The following is a 19,835-nucleotide window of genomic DNA, read 5'->3' as shown; positions in this document are numbered from 1 at the left end:
CCGACAGAAGCTTAACCAAGTGACTCAGAATTTCATAACTAATGGGATAATTACACAATCTCATTGGATCTGGCCACAAATTACTTATTAATTTCAAAGACAGAAATAACAAAGATCATAGTTACTTATTCATCTACAGTGGAGAACCTTGGCAGAACACCACTCACGAGAGGGATCAATGTTAATAATCATCAATAATGAGAGGCTCAACAAATGGGCCTCCTCTTTCGATACACTGAGAAGGACACAACATCATTTCTATGGTACTCCGATTGAAGAAGCATAAACTAAATCTAATCATGAGGAAACTATCTCAAATTGAGGTATATTATATAAAATATATGGCCTTAACTCATCCAAAATGTCAATGTTGAGAAAGAAAAAGAAAGGTTAAGGAACTCTTCTAGATTTAAAATGACATGAGAACTAAATATAATGCATGATTACAGACTAATCTTGGGGGAGGGAGGTTAAGCTAAAAAGAACGTAACTGGGACAAATGGTAACATCTGAGTTGAACTACGGATTAGATGATGGCATTTTATCAAGGTTTTATTTCCTAATTTTCATAATTGTACTGGGCTTATAGGAGAGGATGTCCTTGTCTTTGGAAATGTACACCTAAATACTTCGGAGTTACAGAAGAAGAATCTCAAGTGTGTAAATGACTCAGGTGTTTGAGGGAATAAGTCTGAATGCACACACATGAACACACATGATTCACACTGGGTGCAAAAGCAGGGTGGGTGAGAGGGTGAGCAATCACACAAATTATAAAGCAAACTGGGCAAAAGAAAAACTGTTAGTGAAGCTGTGTGAAAGGATATATGGAGTACTTTGTGCCACTCCTAGAAATTCTCTAAGTTTGAAATTGTATCAATATAAAAAGAAAGAAGAGATTTATATACATTTTTATAAAGTTGTATGTGAAAGTGTTTTCAGAATCACAGGAAACCCTCTGAGTATCTAGCATTATACTTGGGTGTGTCAAAACCACTGTGATGATATTCCTTCTCTTACCTTTCTAACAGATTGTGGATCGCTTTGAAGAGCAGCGTCCGACATTCGTAGGAAAGGCCATTTTCCCAGAGTCCTTCTTCCACAACTGAAAATAAAACAAAACAAAGCAAAACAAAAAAATGAACCAGTAAGCAGGGCATCCAAATAAAAATAAAAGAAACTTTAAAAATATTTTTCTAAAGCAAAGTTAATGAGCTAATTTAAGTAGATTAAATCGCACTGAAACACAGAAAAGAAGTTAAATATTTGCCCTAAGTCATAAGATACTTATGTACAGAAGGGAATAATGTGTTTTGATTTTAAAGTTATTGAAATATAGGCATGGTACAATCCCGCCCACATAAAGGTCTTACCCACCTGCCTCTTCAAAGTTTGAAATCATCCAAAATTCTCAAATTAATCTTTCTACCTAATAGTGTCACAAAGACTAATTTTGTTATTAGAGTTCTATTTAAAGTAACAAAATGTCACAAATTAATACAAAGGTTATCATACGTATTTTAAGAGAGAAAACCAGGAAAAATATCCAAAAATGACATTACACAAATTTCTTTAAACGTTTTGAAAGCAGTATATGAATAGGATTTTACGGACATGATTTTAGGGAGAATGTCAGAAAATTAAATCTTAATATAGCATCAACTTTATTTCCTGAACTCATGATTTCATTAATGTTTAACATTTGGGGAAGCATATTTGCCTTTGAACTATGTTGTAGCATTACTTAGAGCCACAAGTAACTCTAACACAAGAGAATCCAACAGACTAACAATGCCTCATGTATTCCTAACGTTCTTTTCATATGTAAAAATTATAAAATGCCCTAGAGAAGATAGCTAATTTTCTTCTAAACTATACTAGTTCATGTCAACATAACAAAAAATTGAAAGGATGCAAACGACATTTGCAGAAGAAAATTTCCTCTGCCTTTTACTTGGTGTCTTGACAAAAGTACTCACCAGAGAAAATTTTGACAGAGAACTGAAACACATATTAAATCCACAACGCATTTTTAATGCATTTACCACACCAACTGATGTCTCAAAATGCATCTCTCCTTATTTTCCAATCAGAAAGAATTCAAAAAAGTGTACTTACATTTAAGGGTTTTCTCTACAGGACTTTTTTTAAATGATAAAACTGGATAAATATTTTTTTTCTTGGGATGTCAGATAACTCTATCTTCCTGACTATGTGGCTAATCATGACCTACCAAATTTTTCCAAATTAACCTCTTCAGAGACATTTTATATTATTTATAACTAGAGAAATGGAAATAAAGTACAGCAAATAAACAAACATTCCTGCTATCAATACATTATCTCTGTTCAAGACAAAACATCCCAAAATTTTCTACAGTCCTCTAAAGGCATCATGAATCTCTATTTTCACACATTTATCTTTGGGGTAGAGCTTTCCTGAGTGAGAAAGCAAGCTAACATTTCAATAAAAGGAACATCCCATATTAATTTGCTTTTATTTCCTAATGTAAGCTAAAAATTCCTAAAACTTCATCAACATTCAAAGTCCAACTCTTCTGAATTACTCTTCAAATCAGTCACCAGTAACAGTTTTTTCTACATATTAGTCTTTTGTGCCATAAAGAGTACTGGTGATGCAGTATTTATGAAAAGGGTGTCCCATTCGTCTTTCCAAGATTTTCTTCCAAGTTGGTGACACCTATTCTGCATATTAAAAAAAAAACTTTTATAATTAAAACCTTCAAACATATTTTAATATAGAATAACAGACCTCAAATAAATTCCTAAACCAAATTATCAACATTGTGTCATCTGCTTAACCACCTTGCTTTCTTTTTTCTTTCTTTCTTTTTGTTTTTCTTCATATATTCTGAGGCAAATCCCACTCCCAAGTATTTCATTATATATCAAATCAGAATCTAAACAAGGTCTATCAATTACCTCTCAAGTTATATCTCTTAAGTCTCCTTAATCTGCAACAACTCATCTCCTCTTTTCAAACATGTCATTTATTTACTGAAGAAACCAGGTTAGTTGTTTTATAGAATACCTCACATTCTGATCTGATTGTTTCCTCATGATATTATTTTTTAATGTTGGCGCTACTTTGACCTTAACAGAAGATGTCAAAGGAAAGTTCTCAAACAACAGAGCTCTATTTCTTACTCAAATGATCCTCAAATAATTTGTTAACTGAAATGTTGAAGGGTTATAGCTGTCTAGACATGCAATGTGGAATACTAAACAAATGTGAGCATGCACAGGCAATGCCAATTACATCACTGTCTTAAAATACCATTATGATTTTATCCTGACTTTTAACAATTTTTAAAATAGGTCTTAGAGGGGCTTCCCTGGTGGCGCAGTGGTTGAGAGTCCGCCTGCCGATGCAGGGGACACGGGTTCGTGCCCCGGTCTGGGAGGATCCCACATGCCGCGGAGCGGCTAGGCCTGTGAGCCATGGCCGCTGAGCCTGTGCGTCCGGAGCCTGCGCTCCGCAAGGGAGAGGCCACAACAGTGAGAGGCCCATGTAACGCAAAAAAAAAAAAAAAAAAAAGGGTCTTAGAAATTTTTTCTTGAAAAAAAATCTTACAAGAGCAATTACAAAAAACCTACACCTAACATCGTACTTACAGTTAAAACCCTGAATATTTTCCCCTAACATCAAAAACAAAGCAAGGATGTCTGCTCTTACCACTCTTATTCCACATTACAGTGGAGGTCTCAGACAGTACAAGAAAAAGAAGTACCAGGCATACTAACTGGAATGGAAGAAATGAAATGATCTTTTTTTTTGCAGATGACATGACTATTAGAAAGTCCTAAAGAATCAACAACAAAAAAGCTACTAGAACTAAAACTGAGTTTAAGTCAGTTAAGGTCAACAGATACAAAACAATCATATTTCTATAAACTGTAATGAATAATTAGAAAATTTTTAAAATTTGAGTACCACTTATAATAGCACCAAAACCCATGAAATCCTTGGATCTAAATCTTACAGTTGGGAGACTTACACCAACTGATTTCCAGATTTACTATAAAGCTAGAATAAACAAAACAATATGGTACACTACAGAAAGGACAGATATACAGATCCATAGAACAGAATAGAGAGTCCAGATATAGACCCACAAATATATGGTCAACTGATTTTCAACACAGCTTGCAAAGGCAATACAGTGGAGAAAGAACAGTCTTTTCAACAAATGGTGCTGGATTTAATGAATATCCCAATGTAAAAAAATCAGCCTCAAACCCTACCTCACACCATATAGAAAACCTCAAAATGGATCATAAAACAAAATGCAAAACCTGAAACTATAAAACTGTAAAAATATAGGAGAAACCTTTTATAAGTTTAGTTTAACCGAAGACTTCAAAGATATGACACCAAAAGCATGATCCATAAATAAAAACTGTTAAAAAGAGCTTCATCAGTACGAAGAACTCAGTTCTTTAAAAAGCACACAAAAGTTACATTAAGCTATGGAGAAGATAAGTCACAGATGGGGGAAAAGCAGTTACAAATCACATATCTGACAAGGACTTGTATTCAGAAGATGCTATTCTTGAAAAAAATCCCTAAACAACACAAATTAAAAAAAAAAAATTTTAGAGAATGGACAAAAGATTTGAACAGATACTTCACCAAAGAAGATACATGAATGGTAAGTAAAAACATGAAAATATGCTCACTAGTCATCAAGGAAATGCAAATTAAAATCAGTAAGATAACACCCATTAGAATGGCTTAAAAGAAAAACTGAAAATACTAAGTGCTAGTGAGCATACAGAGTAACTAGAATTGTCCTATACTGCTAACAGAAATGCAAAATTAGTAGTCACTGTGGAAAAGTTGACTCTGGCAATTTTTCTAAAGTTAAACATACACTTTACATACAGCCCAGCAATATCCTTCCTAAGTATATATTCAAGTAGAATAAGAACTTAGGTTCACATGAAAAACTGCAGCAAATGTTTTTACTTGTTCCCCCCCACCCCATAACTGGCAAAAACTGGAAACAGTTGTCTCTCAACTGGGGAAAGGACAAACAGTGGAAAATCCATATAACAGGATACTATTCAGAAATAAAAGGAACTACTGATACACTCAAACCATGAATGAATGTCATTATGCTAAGTGAAAAAAGCCATACTCAAAAGACCACATGCTATATGATTTCATGCACATAACATTCCTGCAAAGGTAAATGAGGTAATGTAAACTGTTCAATGGTTTCCAGGGATGGGGGTGGTTGGAGGAGGGCTTGATAACAAAGGGACATGAGAAATTGGGGCAAGGGGCGGATGGGGGTTGCGGGGGTAGGTTTTGGATTATGCTTACATTGATTTTTTTGAAATATATTTTTAGTGCTAAAAATGAGAACAGGGACTTCCGGGGAAGATGGCGGAAGAGTAAGACGCAGAGATCACCTTCCTCCCCACAGATACACCAGAAATATAGCTACACGTGGAACAACTCCTACAGAACACCTACTGAACACTGGCAGAAGACCTCAGACCTCCCAAAAGGCAAGAAACTCCCCACGTACCTGGGAAGGGCAAAGCGGAGAGATTCCTGCACAGAGGATCGGTGCAGACCGGCACTCACCAGCCCGAGAGGCTTGTCTGCTCGCCCGCCGGGGCGGGCGGCGCTGGAAGCTGAGGCTCAGGCTTCGGTCAGAGCGCAGCGAGAGGACTGGGGCTGGCGGCGAGAACTCAGCCTGAAGGGGGCTAATGCGCCACAGCTAGCCGGGAGGGAGTCCGGGAAAACTCTGGAGCTGCCGAAGAGGCAAGAGACTATTTCTTCCCTCTTGGTTTCCTGGTGCGCAAGGAGAGGGGATTAAGAGCGCTGCTTAAAGGAGCCCCACAGACAGGCGCAAGCCGCGGCTGAAAGCGCGGAGCCCAGAGACGGGCGTGGGACGCTGGGGCTGCTGCTGCCGCCGCCAAGAGGCCTGTGTGCGAGCGCAGGTCACTGTCCACGCTGCCCTTCCGGGAGCCTGCACAGCCCGTCACTGCCGGGGTCCCGGGATCCAGAGACGGCTTCCCTGGGAGAACGCACGGCGCGCCTTGGGCTGGTGCAACGTCACGCCGGCCTCTGCTGCTGCAGGCTCACACCGCACTCCGTGCCCCTCCCTCCCCCATGGCCTGAGTGAGCCAGAGCCCCCGAAGCGGCTGCTCCTTTAACCCTGTCCTGTCTGAGCGAAGAACAGATGCCCTCCGGCAACCTACACGCAGAGGCGGGGCCAAATCCAAAGCTGAGACACGGGAGCTGTGGGAACAAAGAAGAGAAAGGGAAATCTCTCCCAGCAGCCTCAGAAGCAGCAGATTAAAGCACCACAATCAACTTGATGTACTCTGCATCTGTGGAATACATGAATAGACAACGAATCATCCCAAATTGAGGAGCCAGGAGTCAGTGCTGTGCCTCTGAGGTGGGAGAGCCAACTTCAGGACACTGGTCCACAAGAGACCTCCCAGCTCCACATAATATCAAACGGCGAAAATCTTCCAGAGATCTCCATCTCAACACCAGCACCCAGCTTCACTCAACGACCAGCAAGCTACAGTGCTGGACACCCTATGCCAAACAACTAGCAAGACAGGAACACAATGCCACCCATTAGCGGAGAGGCTGCCTAAAATCATAAAAAGTCCGCAGACACCCCAAAACACACCACCAGACGTGGACCTGCCCACCAGAAAGACAAGATCCAGCCTCATTCACCAGAACACAGGCACTAGTCCCCTCCATCAGGAAGCCTACACAACCCACTAAACCAACCTTAGCCACTAGGGACAGACACCAAAAACAACGGGAACTACGAACCTGCAGCCTGCAAAAAGGAGACCCCAAACACAGTAACATAAGCAAAATGAGAAGACAGAAAAACACACAGCAGGAGAAGGAGCAAGATAAAAACCCACCAGACCTACCAAATGAAGAGGTAAGAGGCAGTCTACCTGAAAAAGAATTCAGAATAATGATAGTAAAGATGATCCAAGATTCTATTTCCAAGATCCAAAATCTTGGAAATAGAATAGACAAAATGCAAGAAACAGTTAACAAGGACCTAGAAGAACTAAAGATGAATCAAGCATCGATTAAAAACACAATACATGAAATGAAAAATACTCTAGATGGGATCAATAGCAGAATAACTGAGGCAGAAGAACGGATAAGTGAGGTGGAAGATAAAATAGTGGAAATAACTGATGCAGAGCAAAATAAAGAAAAAAGAATGAAAAGAACAGAGGACAGTCTCAGAGACCTCTGGGACAACATTAAACGCACCAACATTCCAATTATAGGGGTTCCAGAAGAAGAAGAGAAAAAGCAAGGGACTGAGAAAATATTTGAAGAGATTATAGTTGAAAACTTCCCTAATATGGGAAAGGAAATAGTTAATCAAGTCCAGGAGGCACAGAGAGTCCCATACAGAATAAATCCAAGGAGAAATATGCCAAGACACATATTAATCAAACTGTCAAAAATTAAACACAAAGAAATCATATTAAAAGCAGCAAGGCAAAAACAACAAGTAACACACAAGGGAATCTCCATCAGGATAACAGCTGATCTCTCAGCAGAAACTCTACAAGCCAGAAGGGAGTGGCAGGACATAATTAAAGTGATGAAGGAGAGAAACCTGCAACCAAGATTACTCTACCCAGCAAGGATCTCATTCAGATTTGATGGAGAAATTAAAACGTTTACAGACAAGCAAAAGCTGAGAGAGTTCAGCACCACCAAACCAGCTTTACAACAAATGCTAAAGGAACTTCTCTAGGCAAGAAACACAACAGAAGGAAAAGACCTACAATAACGAACCCAAAACAATTAAGAAAATGGGAATAGGAACATACATATCGATAACTACCTTAAATGTAAATGGACTAAATGCTCCCACCAAAAGACACAGATTGGCTGAATGTATACAAAAACAAGACCCATATATATGCTGTCTACAAGAGACCCACTTCAGACCTAGAGACACATACAGACTGAAAGTAAGGGGATGGAAAAAGATATTCCATGCAAATGGAAATCAAAAGAAAGCTGGAGTAGCAATTCTCATATCAGACAAAATAGACTTTAAAATAAAGACTATTAGAAGAGACAAAGAAGGACACTACATAATGATCAAGGGATCGATCCAAGAAGAAGATATAACAATTGTAAATATTTATGCACCCAACATAGGAGCACCTCAATACATAAGGCAAATACTAACAGCCATAAAAGGAGAAATCGACAGTAACACAATCATAGTAGGGGACTTTAACACCCCACTTTCACCAATGGACAGATCATCCAAAATGAAAATAAATAAGGAAACACAAGCTTTAAATGATACATTAAACAAGATGGACTGAATTGATATTTATAGGACATTCCATCCAAAAACAACAGAATACACATTTTTCTCAAGTGCTCATGGAACATTCTCCAGGATAGATAATATCTTGGTCACAAATCAAGCCTTGGTAAATTTAAGAAAATTGAAATTGTATCAAGTGTCTTTTCTGACCACAATGCTATGAGACTAGATATCAATTACAGGAAAAGAGCTGTAAAAAATACAAACACATGGAGGCTAAACAATACACTACTTAATAACGAAGTGATAACTGAGAAATCAAAGAGGAAATTTAAAAATACCTAGAAACAAATGACAATGGAGACACGACGATGCAGCAAAAGCAGTTCTAAGAGGGAAGTTTATAGCAATACAATCCTACCTTAAGAAACAGGAAACATCTCGAATAAACAACCTAACCTTGCACCTAAAGCAATTAGAGAAAGAAGAACAAAAACATCCCAAAGTTAGCAGAAGGAAAGAAATCATAAAAATCAGATCGGAAATAAATGAAAAAGAAATGAAGGAAACGATAGCAAAGATCAATAAAACTAAAAGCTGGTTCTTTGAGAAGATAAACAAAATTGATAAACCATTAGCCAGACTCATCAAGAAAAAAAGGGAGAAGACTCAATAAAATTAGAAATGAAAAAGGAGAAGTAACAACTGACACTGCAGAAATACAAAAGATCATGAGAGATTATTACAAGCAACTCTATGCCAATAAAATGGACAACCTGGAAGAAATGGACAAATTCTTAGAAATGCACAACCTGCCAAGACTGAATCAGGAAGAAATAGAAAATATGAACAGACCAATCACAAGCACTGAAATTGAAACTGTGATAAAAAATCTTCCAACAAACAAAAGCTCAGGACCAGATGGCTTCACAGGCGAATTCTATCAAGCATTTAGAGAAGAGCTAACACCCATCCTTCTCAAACTCTTCCAAAATATAGCAGAGGGAGGAACACTCCCAAACTCGTTCTACAATGCCACCATCACCTTGATACCAAAACCAGACAAGGATGTCACAAAGAAAGAAAACTACAGGCCAATATCACTGATGAACATAGATGCAAAAATTCTCAACAAAATACTAGCAAACAGAATCCAACAGCACATTAAAAGGATCATACACCATGATCAAGTGGGGTTTATTCCAGGAATGCAAGGATTCTTCAATATACGCAAATCAATCAATGTGATACACCATATTAACAAATTGAAGGAGAAAAACCATATGATAATCTCAACAGATGCAGAGAAAGCTTTCAACAAAATTCAACACCCATTTATGATAAAAACCCTGCAGAAAGTAGGCATAGAGGGAACTTTCCTCAACATAATAAAGGCCATATATGACAAACCCACAGCCAGCATCGTCCTCAATGGTGAAAAACTGAAACCATTTCCACTAAGATCAGGAACAAGACAAGGTTGCCCACTCTCACCACTATTATTCAACATAGTTTTGGAAGTTTTAGCCACAGCAATCAGAGAAGAAAAGGAAATAAAAGGAATCCAAATTGGAAAAGAAGAAGTAAAGCTGTCACTGTTTGCAGATGACATGATACTATACATAGAGAATCCTAAAGATGCTACCAGAAAACTACTAGAGCTAATCAATGAATCTGGTAAAGTAGCAGGATACAAAATTAATGCACAGAAATCTCTGGCATTCCTATATACTAATGATGAAAAATCTGAAAGTGAAATCAAGGAAACACTCCCATTTACCATTGCAACAAAAAGAATAAAATATCTAGGAATAAACCTACCTAAGGAGACAAAAGACCTGTATGCAGAAAATTATAAGACACTGATGAAAGAAATTAAAGATGATACAAATAGATGGAGAGATGTACCATGTTCTTGGATTGGAAGAATCAACATTGTGAAAATGACTCTACTACCCAAAGCAATCTACAGATTCAATGCAATCCCTATCAAACTACCACTGGCATTTTTCACAGAACTAGAACAAAAAATTTCACAATTTGTATGGAAACACAAAAGACCCCGAATAGCCAAAGCAATCTTGAGAACGAAAAATGGAGCTGGAGGAATCAGGCTTCCTGACTTCAGACTATACTACAAAGCTACAGTAATCAAGACAGTGTGGTACTGGCACAAAAACAGAAAGAGAGATCAATGGAACAGGATAGAATGCCCAGAAATAAACCCACGCACATATGGTCACCTTATCTTTGATAAAGGAGGCAGGAATGTACAGTGGAGAAAGGACAGCCTCTTCAATAAGTGGTGCTGGGAAAACGGGACAGGGACATGTAAAAGTATGAGATTAGATCATTCCCTAACACCATACACAAAAATAAGCTCAAAATGGATTAAAGACCTAAATGTAAGGCCAGACACTATCAAACTCTTAGAGGAAAACATAGGCAGAACACTCTATGACATAAATCACAGCAAGATCCTTTTTGACCCACCTCCTAGAGAAATGGAAATAAAGACAAAAATAAACACATGGGACCTAATGAAACTTAAAAGCTTTTGCACAGCAAAGGAAACCATAAACAAGACCAAAAGACAACCCTCAGAATGGGAGAAAATATTTGCAAATGAAGCAACTGACAAAGGATTAATCTCCAAAATTTATAAGCAGCTCATGCAGCTCAATAACAAAAAAACAAACAACCCAATCCAAAAATGGGCAGAAGACCTAAATAGACATTTCTCCACAGAAGATATACAGACTGCCAACAAACACATGAAAGGATGCTCAACATCTTTAATCATTAGAGAAATGCAAATCAAAACTACAATGAGATATCATCTCACACCAGTCCGAATGGCCATCATCAAAAAATCTAGAAACAATAAATGCTGGAGAGGGTGTGGAAAAAAGGGAACTCTCTGGCACTGCTGGTGGGAATGTGAATTGGTACAGCCACTATGAAGAACGGTATGGAGGTTCCTGAAAAAACTACAAATAGAACTACCATATGACCCAGCAATCCCACTACTGGGCATATACCCTGAGAAAACCATAATCCAAAAGGAGTCATGTACCACAATGTTCACTGCAGCACTATTTACAATAGCCTGGAGATGGAAACAACCTAAGTGTCCATCATCAGATGAATGGATAAAGAAGATGTGGCACATATATACAATGGAATATTACTCAGCCATAAAAAGAAACGAAATTGAGGGGCTTCCCTGGTGGCGCAGTGGTTGGGAGTCCGCCTGCCTATGCAGGGGATACGGGTTCGTGCCCCGGTCTGGGAGGATCCCACGTGCCGCGGAGCGGCTGGGCCCGTGAGCCATGGCCGCTGAGCCTGCGCATACGGAGCCTGTGCTCTGCAACGGGAGTGGCCACAGCAGTGAGAGGCCCGCATACCGCAAAAAAAAAAAAAAAAAAAAAAAAAGAAACGAAATTGAGCTATTTGTAATGAGGTGGATGGACCTAGAGTCTGTCATACAGAGTGAAGTAAGTCAGAAAGAGAAAGACAAATACTGTATGCTGACACATATATATGGAATTTAAGGAAAAAAATGTCATGAAGAACATAGGGGTAAGACAGGAATAAAGACACAGACCTACTAGAGAATGGACTTGAGGATATGGGGAGGGGGAAGGGTAAGCTGTGACAAAGCGAAAGAGCGGCATGGACATATATACAGTACCAAACGTAAGGTAGCTAGCTAGTGGGAAGCAGCCGCATAGCACAGGGAGATCAGCTCGGTGCTTTGTGACCACCTGGAGGGGTGGGATAGGGAGGGCGGGAGGGAGACGCAAAAGGGAGGGGATATGGGAACATATGTATATGTATAACTGATTAAATTTGTTAAATAAAAAAATAAATAAAATAAATAAAAAATAAAAATGAGAACAGGGTGTGAATTAAAAGGACTCCTATTCTAAATATGTATTCTAAACATAACTGTTTTTACCCAAAGGATTGGTGTCTATTTGGTTAACCTTCACTCATAAATTATTAAAAGCAAAAAATAAAAAATCAGTTTAAGCAAAAAGAGACCGCAGGGCTTCCCTGGTGGCGCAGTGGTTAAGAGTCCACCTGCCGATGCGGGGGACGCGGGTTTGTGCCCCGGTCTGGGAGGATCCCACATGCCGCGGAGCGGCTGGGCCCGTGAGCCATGGCCGCTGAGCCTGCGCGTCCGGAGCCTGTGCTCCGCAACGGGAGAGGCCACAACAGTGAGAGGCCCGCGTACCGCAAAAACAAACAAACAAACAAACAAAAAAAGAGACCACAGACCCAACCACAGTGTTCCTCTCCAACAACACAATATACTGTTATTTATATTATGTACTTTATGTTAGTTACTATAATACAAATAGAACAAAGTAATTCAGGAAAATATTTTTGTTTTTTAAATATTAAAAATTAATTTGAAAAAGGACCTTTATTAATATCATTAAATAATTAATTAAATTCTTATATCCCCCTCATATAGTATTACAAAGTTTAGGAACCAATGTAATAGAAAACAAGGAAGAAAGTAATTACATGAAGTACAACAGATCTCACTACATTAAGCTCTTGTTTAAGAAAAGTAAACTAAAGGTGAAAAAAATAGAAAATTATGAATTATCCTATAAGTTAACCAGTAAAATTTTAAATAAGTCAGTAGAGGTAATTAAAAAGGATACAGTGTTTGGACTTCATATAAACATTTAAATTTCATAAGTTACATATTTTATTAAAGATTTGAAAGCAGTCAGTAATTTACTAGAAGTCAACAACTGTGATCAAAGATTAACCACTCTAATAAACACTATTATTTAAGCTATGGATTTAAAAGGATAATGCATTAACATGCTAACCATTTTAATTTACTATCTGTATATAGCAAATAAACTTGTGGAAAGGAATATAAGTCAGACCATACTTTATTTCTTATCTATTTCACATAAAAAATTTCCAGAAATACAAGAGTGATGTATATGTCAATGAATCTCTAAAATTCCAAAATAAGTTAAATCTAGTATGACATTTTTGGAGTCTAATAATAGATATTTGGCCGATAATCACTGTCCAACAGTTCTTGGCTGTGTTATACTTCAAGCACCAGGACAGAAATTAGGAATGCTCTCAAAAATCAAATAGAGACTTTGAAAACCACTGTGAGGCAAAATTACTTTAAATACTTGGCAGAATTGCTATCAAATGTTGAAAGTCTTTTATTTTAAAATAATAAGAAGAAAGTAAAATAACTTTAACACTCAAGGTTAGTTTTCTACCCAGAAAACAATCTTTCTCATTTTATGAGGCTTTATGTACCAAGTTTGAACCAAGCACTACATATAAATGGAGAGGAGGGGGAGTGCTACTTTCCACCACAACGCTATGAGACAGAGTAAAAGACACGAAACATTCACTTTTGCCACTTCTGCCACTCAGTACCTGACTTCTTCCCATCACTGCAAACTGCCTATTTCATGAGTTCTGGTTGGGGACGAAGATGGTCATTCACCCTTAACAGGAGTTGAAAATGCTGATTCTCCTACAATATGGACAAGGATATATATCCTAACTACCAGATGCTCTGGCACCATACTTTGACCATGGATCTAGGGACTCAAAAGGGAGTGGATGGAGAGATCTTTCTGTCAGCACTCAAAAGAGAGGCTACAAGATCAAGTTTCCTGAGGTTAAAGTAGCAGAGGTACTGTAGCATCCAGTGCTTGGTGGTAATAGCACCAGTTTCTCATCAGACCAACCTGCAGCACTGATCCTAAAAGTGAATACTCAGTAGTCTTTTAACCAACTCCTTTTCTTAGTTTACAACTAAGAACAATGACCAATAGTTTATTCTTATCTCTATTTTATAAATGAAAAAACTAAGGCTTAAAAATCTTAAACTTGCCCAAGGTCACATAATATATTCAAAAATCTAGTTTAAATGTATCTATACTCAACAGCTAACGGGATCAAATGCATTTTATATCTACTTTTATAAGTAGTAAATATACAAATTATTCCATTAATTAAACTTCTCAGGGGAAGCAATTTATTTTCATAACTGCACGGACTAGGACATTTCAGATATTCATAAACCTGTTTTGAACTGACTTGTTATTATGTGTGCACATACTTTTCAAATTTCATTGGAATTAGCTTCAATCTAAAATCTCCTTATATTCAGTAAAGAGGATTAGTAGCAAAGATGGGATTCAAATCCAACTTTTCTGACTAACGCCCATGCTCTATTACACCACTTCTCCATAAGGCTTGTGTTATTAAACTACCCCACCCCCCTTTTATTCTTAGGACTGACTAGAAAGGCAACCTTCAACACTTAAATTTCCCCTTGGATTCACAATTTGCACCTTAAATTATTGTCTTCTAAATAGCTGCAAAGTAACCTTTTCAAAGGTTAAACTAAATTGAAATCACAGAAACAGGTTTTTAAACTAATTTATCTGATACATCCTCCTCCCAAGGTAAAATTTAAACCAACACTTCATTTGCTTCATACTGAGATTTTTCAGAAAGTATCCTCTTGGGGTGGGGGGGTGGGGGGGAGGGGAGTCAGGGCATAGTTGCTCTAGGTTAAGTTTCTATAAATGATATGAGGCGCATTTACTACTTAATTCTCTATCTCCCTTCCAATGTGGACAGAGGAGAATAACAACTGCCAAGAAGTTTTACAAGAAGGCCAGCAGGTGCAGGGCCCTATCCTTATGAAACCTACAATCTCCCCAGGGCATAACTGTCTTCATCTTTAAAAGAAAAGAAAAGAAAAAAAAAAGCCTTTCTAATTCTTTTGATCTTTCAAGTTTCAACGTAAATGTTTATCAACTCCTTAAGATTATAAATTAGCAAGAAGACTATCTCTATAGTGTATACTTAGGTATAATGGAAAATTGTTTCTAAAACTTTGTTGATAGTCTCAAGAAATAAAAGCACCAAGAGAAGTAAAATGAATGTACAATAAATGACTGGCAAAACTCAACCAAAATAAATTCCTAAATTAAAACTTTCTCTTGATGTTACGTGGTCAATTATAGCCAGACTGAAACTGAAAAATAAAACTAAGTACTACCACAGCTGTCTACTTAAAAAGAAAGACTATTTTGGCACTAAAGTTACCTCACTTAAATTGCAAAAGCTATAATCAGAATTTGTTTAAATGGCTCTTATTTAACCTTTTTTAATATAGTAATCCTCATAATCAAATATTTAAGCTGCAAAAGTATTATATAAATGTTTTCTTTTAGCAGAGAGTGTTTTAGAAAGGAAAATTTAAATAGTCTAATTACTGCTTAGTTCCCAAATAATTTTTCAAAATCATCACAAATTGTAATACAACTTCTTTCAACTTTGCGAAACATGGCTCCTTGCAGAACTAAGAAGCTTCTCTGAAAGAAAAATCAAATAAAAGGTTCAGGAAAAAAAAGTCAATATGGCAAAATATCAAAGCAGCATATACTTCAATGATTTTGTGTTTCCCAGCAGAGATCATGGAAAGATATCTTTTCCAATTCGACAAATGAAACTGACATACTTTACTTGAAGGGGAAAAAAATGGGAAGAGGGAGAATGGAATAGGCTAGGGAGGAGCATAAAGATTGTGAAACCTTCAAGAAATTCAAGCTCATGCTTTTAGAATTCAGGTCACCATGTCTTACACAGTTTAAAAGTAGAATTACTTTCAAAGAATACATATTTCCTCTGAGCTATGATACATGTTTCCTTTTAATGTATCATATTGCAGCAACAGCTGAAATGAACGTCTAGACATCAAAAACACTTCTTGCTCCCACCTACTGCTTTTTTACCTCAGGCATCAAAACTAATGAAACCTATTATCCAGAACATTGAGTTCAGTAACCACATTGGCCATTGCAAATACTGGAGGGAGGGAGGGACACTTTCAGGGATGGCATTCCTTATTCAGCCATTAAAATTACTGAAAATCAAATTGTACTCCAAACTCCAGAAACACAAATAGATTAAAGTAAGGCACATGAAACGAGGAGATTATTTGCCAGTTAGATTTCAGCGACAAAATGCTAAAGATAATGCAGCTCTGAATCCAGGATTTATAATTTTCCCACTGCCTTTGTGTTCAGCCTTTATCTGCAATATATAAAGCCCACTAGTTTTGGTTTTTTTTAACTATTAAATCTACTACCTAGGAATTGTACTAAGCTAATATTATAATAACATTTATCAATTTATCATTTATCCATTTAATTTTAAGGGTTGCAACAAATGAAAATATTTTAAAGATAAATATATAGAGATTTTTGAAGTGTCTGCTTTCTTTTCTTTTTTTTAATTGGACTATAGTTGATTTACAGTGTCTTCTTAAAACTGACTTACAAAAAAATTGAGTAACAAAGTAGCATAATGCTATGTTAATTCTGAAATACAGCATTATACCCATAAAAAATCCAGTTACATAACAACACTAGTGATTGATCACAGTTATGTTGCCATCGACTGCCTTGTAAAATCTGTATTTGAAGTCATTAATAACTAAATGGACTGACTTATTACTTAATTCAAATTCAACCCACTTAGAGTTCTGATTTCCTTGATTTGCTTGTGGGTGTAGAATATTTGGTATCAGTTAACAAATCTATGTTGAAATGGATTTTAACTATCCCAATGTCAATTCATCAATCAAATAAGAATTAGAGATAGAAAATATATATATCAAAATGCTCCATTTGTTTTGACCTATTTGCCACTTTAAATAATTATGAACGTTGACAATATTCATCAGACAGAAGCACCGATGTAATTCAAAATTTTAACAGTGTAATGTCTAACTAAGGAATCTCTAACAGCATGAGTTCTCTGCCAGTTGCAGGATAACCAGAATTTTAATGATGGTTTCTACACAGCACTGTAGCAGTTGAGACATGACCCAAGTTAGCATTTCAATGGATCACAGGACTCCATGTAAAGCCACTAAACTTTAAATTGAAGGAGACCATAAAACTAAATTTCTAGATAAATTGAACAAGACCTTCAAAAGACAACTGCTACTGAAAACAGTCAGGCTGCAATGTTACTTTAATAGTCACACAGTGAAAAAGAAATCTTGCACAATGGCTGTTACTGACTTCTAAGAACTAAACTTGCTCCCATTTGCTACTCTTTTCAAAGATTTTTAAGTAATTATTACTTTTTACCCTTTCAAGCTATTAATATGCTCTTAATTTTGTTAATAATACACATAAACAAATAAAGGCCTAGAGGGACAGCCATCAAAATTAACAGTTATCTTTGGTTGCTGGAATAATTATTATTTTCTTCTTCACCTCTTTGTGTACGTTAGAGATTTTCTTCAATGAACATGTTCCTTTAAAAAGATACATCATATTTGAAATAGATCTTTTAAAATAAGGCTACTATTATTTATTAAACAGCCACATGCTTTTTAAAAAAATAATGCTGTGTGTTCATAAATTACAAGAAAGATCAACATTCTTAGGACAGGAATCACCACAGGAGAAAATTAAATTTTGAAAGAGGAGGAAAACCAGATATGTGATTCAGGTAGAATGTTTATATTTAAATCCGTCCACACTGCAAAACAAACATTTTATAAACTTCCTCTAAGACAATGACTTTAATCAAGATGACTCAACTACTGATTTCAAGATTGGCACAATTGAGCAGTAAAAATTAAAAATACTTCCTTCCACTCTTCAGACACAACCTGATTTGAAACACAACACACACACACTCACACACCAGACTGCTACTAAAATTCTGAGAGAGCAAGTCCCCAGATTGCCTTTTACACTAAAGCTCAAACAGTTGTCTGTCACTGCTCTTACAGTGAGTAATCCTTGCAGCTGTAACTGTTTGAAATGCAGCTGTCTCGTTGGCATTCTCTCCCCACCCCCACTCATCCAGCATTTCTGTTCTTGCTACAATAATCTTACAGAGCATTTTACAGGAGGCTTAGCCCTGGCTGAGGGCACTCTACAGCATGACCGAGAGAACATGGAAACACGATTCATTAGACACGCCTGGAGTGATAACAATGGTGCTGCTCCTTGCTGCCTTTCATTTCGTACATCAGGCTGAGACTAATGCATTCTCGTTACACAACAAGCACATTTATAGACAGGAAAAAACTGTAATCACCTTTGATTAAGGGACAGCATATTTTTCCTATATGAGCCGCCAGCCATACTGACAGAATAATTATTTTTTTAACTGACAGGTTAAAATAGCAAATGTAGCAAAAATAACACCTGCCTGAGGGGGAGGGGGGAGGGGCTGGGGAGGGGAGATGACTACTATTGAAGACTTCGTACACAGAGGTTTCTTAGACCAGGCTCAGTGTCATATCCTTGAGACCTGGTGGGTACCTTGGCTTGTATTTAAGCTACACAGTCTATGACAAATAGAACAGGCCCTTATCAAGCAATCTCATTCTATACATCTAATTCTTTACAGGTAAAAATTACACAATTTCTCTGGTCACTTCATGTGTAATTACTACTGACCTCCCTTCTTTCCACTTCTCTCACCACAGGACTACAGAATTCAACAGTAGTATTAATCCTCTTCTCTTTTTCCATTATCCTACTTTTACTACAAAATAATTTATCCTCTTTTACATAAAATGCTAGGCCAAAACAGAAAACCTGCTTCCTATTAAAGTAAAACAGCAAAAAATGTAATTTTGATTAAAAACAGGAATATAGAAAAATTATTTTATATCACCCAGCTTCCTCAATCACTCAAAGCACCCAAAAAGGTTTGAATTATAAATTTAAAAGACCTAATTTAAACTGAAAAAAGCCATAAGCCACATTATACTGACAACATGTAAAGTCAATTTTCTTACAGGATTTTTCTTACTTCTCCATATACCCATACAATTGCAGTCTTTTGTGGGTTCATGTATGTATGTTGCTAGATTATTATTTATGGGGAGTTTGATAGTTGACATAAAAAATATATTTATTAGCCAGGAATTGAAAGTTTATACGTTAAACCAAAATATTGGAAAGCATTTTTTCAAGGTTAGCAGACTATATAATTAAACATTTTTTAAAAGATGGTCAGTCTCTCTTTTAAGCTTTCTATAACAGTACTCTATTTTACACCAAGAATGTGCTACAAAACTACCAAAAGAATCTGTACATGTGAACATTTGTTAAAACAGTAAAGAACCAAAAGTGAGCAAATAATTGAAAAAGTCTGGTTCACAAAACTTTGAGTCCTAAAAATAGCCTTTTTAAAAAATGGTTATGTAGAGCAAATGAGTTTTTGTAAAACAGCAAAATGCTTAAGCAATTTTTAGCTGTTGGATTTTAGAGTTTGCTGACCTGAGCTACCACACCAGGCTAGAAACTAGGAAATCTGCTGCCTATCTTTAATGTTTCTGTAAGAGGACCACTGACCCCTAATACGCATTTAAACACAGTGTGTTTTGAAGAGAAGTTTGATGCGCACCACACTATGTTAGAATTACATGTTTAAAAATTTTGTCATCTGGCATAAA

The 19,835-nt window shown here is 36.9% G+C and overlaps 1 protein-coding gene across 2 annotated transcripts in view; it reads right to left on the bottom strand.

Moving 5' to 3' along the window:
- MED13L (mediator complex subunit 13L) overlaps positions 1-19,835 on the bottom strand; it is a 294,830-nt gene that overhangs the window by 132,521 nt on the left and 142,474 nt on the right. For both annotated transcript variants that reach the window (XM_060119709.1, XM_060119710.1), the window contains exon 3: positions 1,021-1,105. In XM_060119709.1, coding sequence (XP_059975692.1) covers positions 1,021-1,105 — 85 coding nt within the window. The remainder of the gene's footprint in view (positions 1-1,020; positions 1,106-19,835) is intronic.

The sequence above is a fragment of the Mesoplodon densirostris genome, chromosome 15, assembly GCF_025265405.1.
Source record: "Mesoplodon densirostris isolate mMesDen1 chromosome 15, mMesDen1 primary haplotype, whole genome shotgun sequence".
NCBI classification, from domain to species: domain Eukaryota; kingdom Metazoa; phylum Chordata; class Mammalia; order Artiodactyla; family Ziphiidae; genus Mesoplodon; species Mesoplodon densirostris.
Note: the sequence above shows the minus strand (reverse complement) of the source record. Positions and strands in the feature narration are given on the sequence as shown.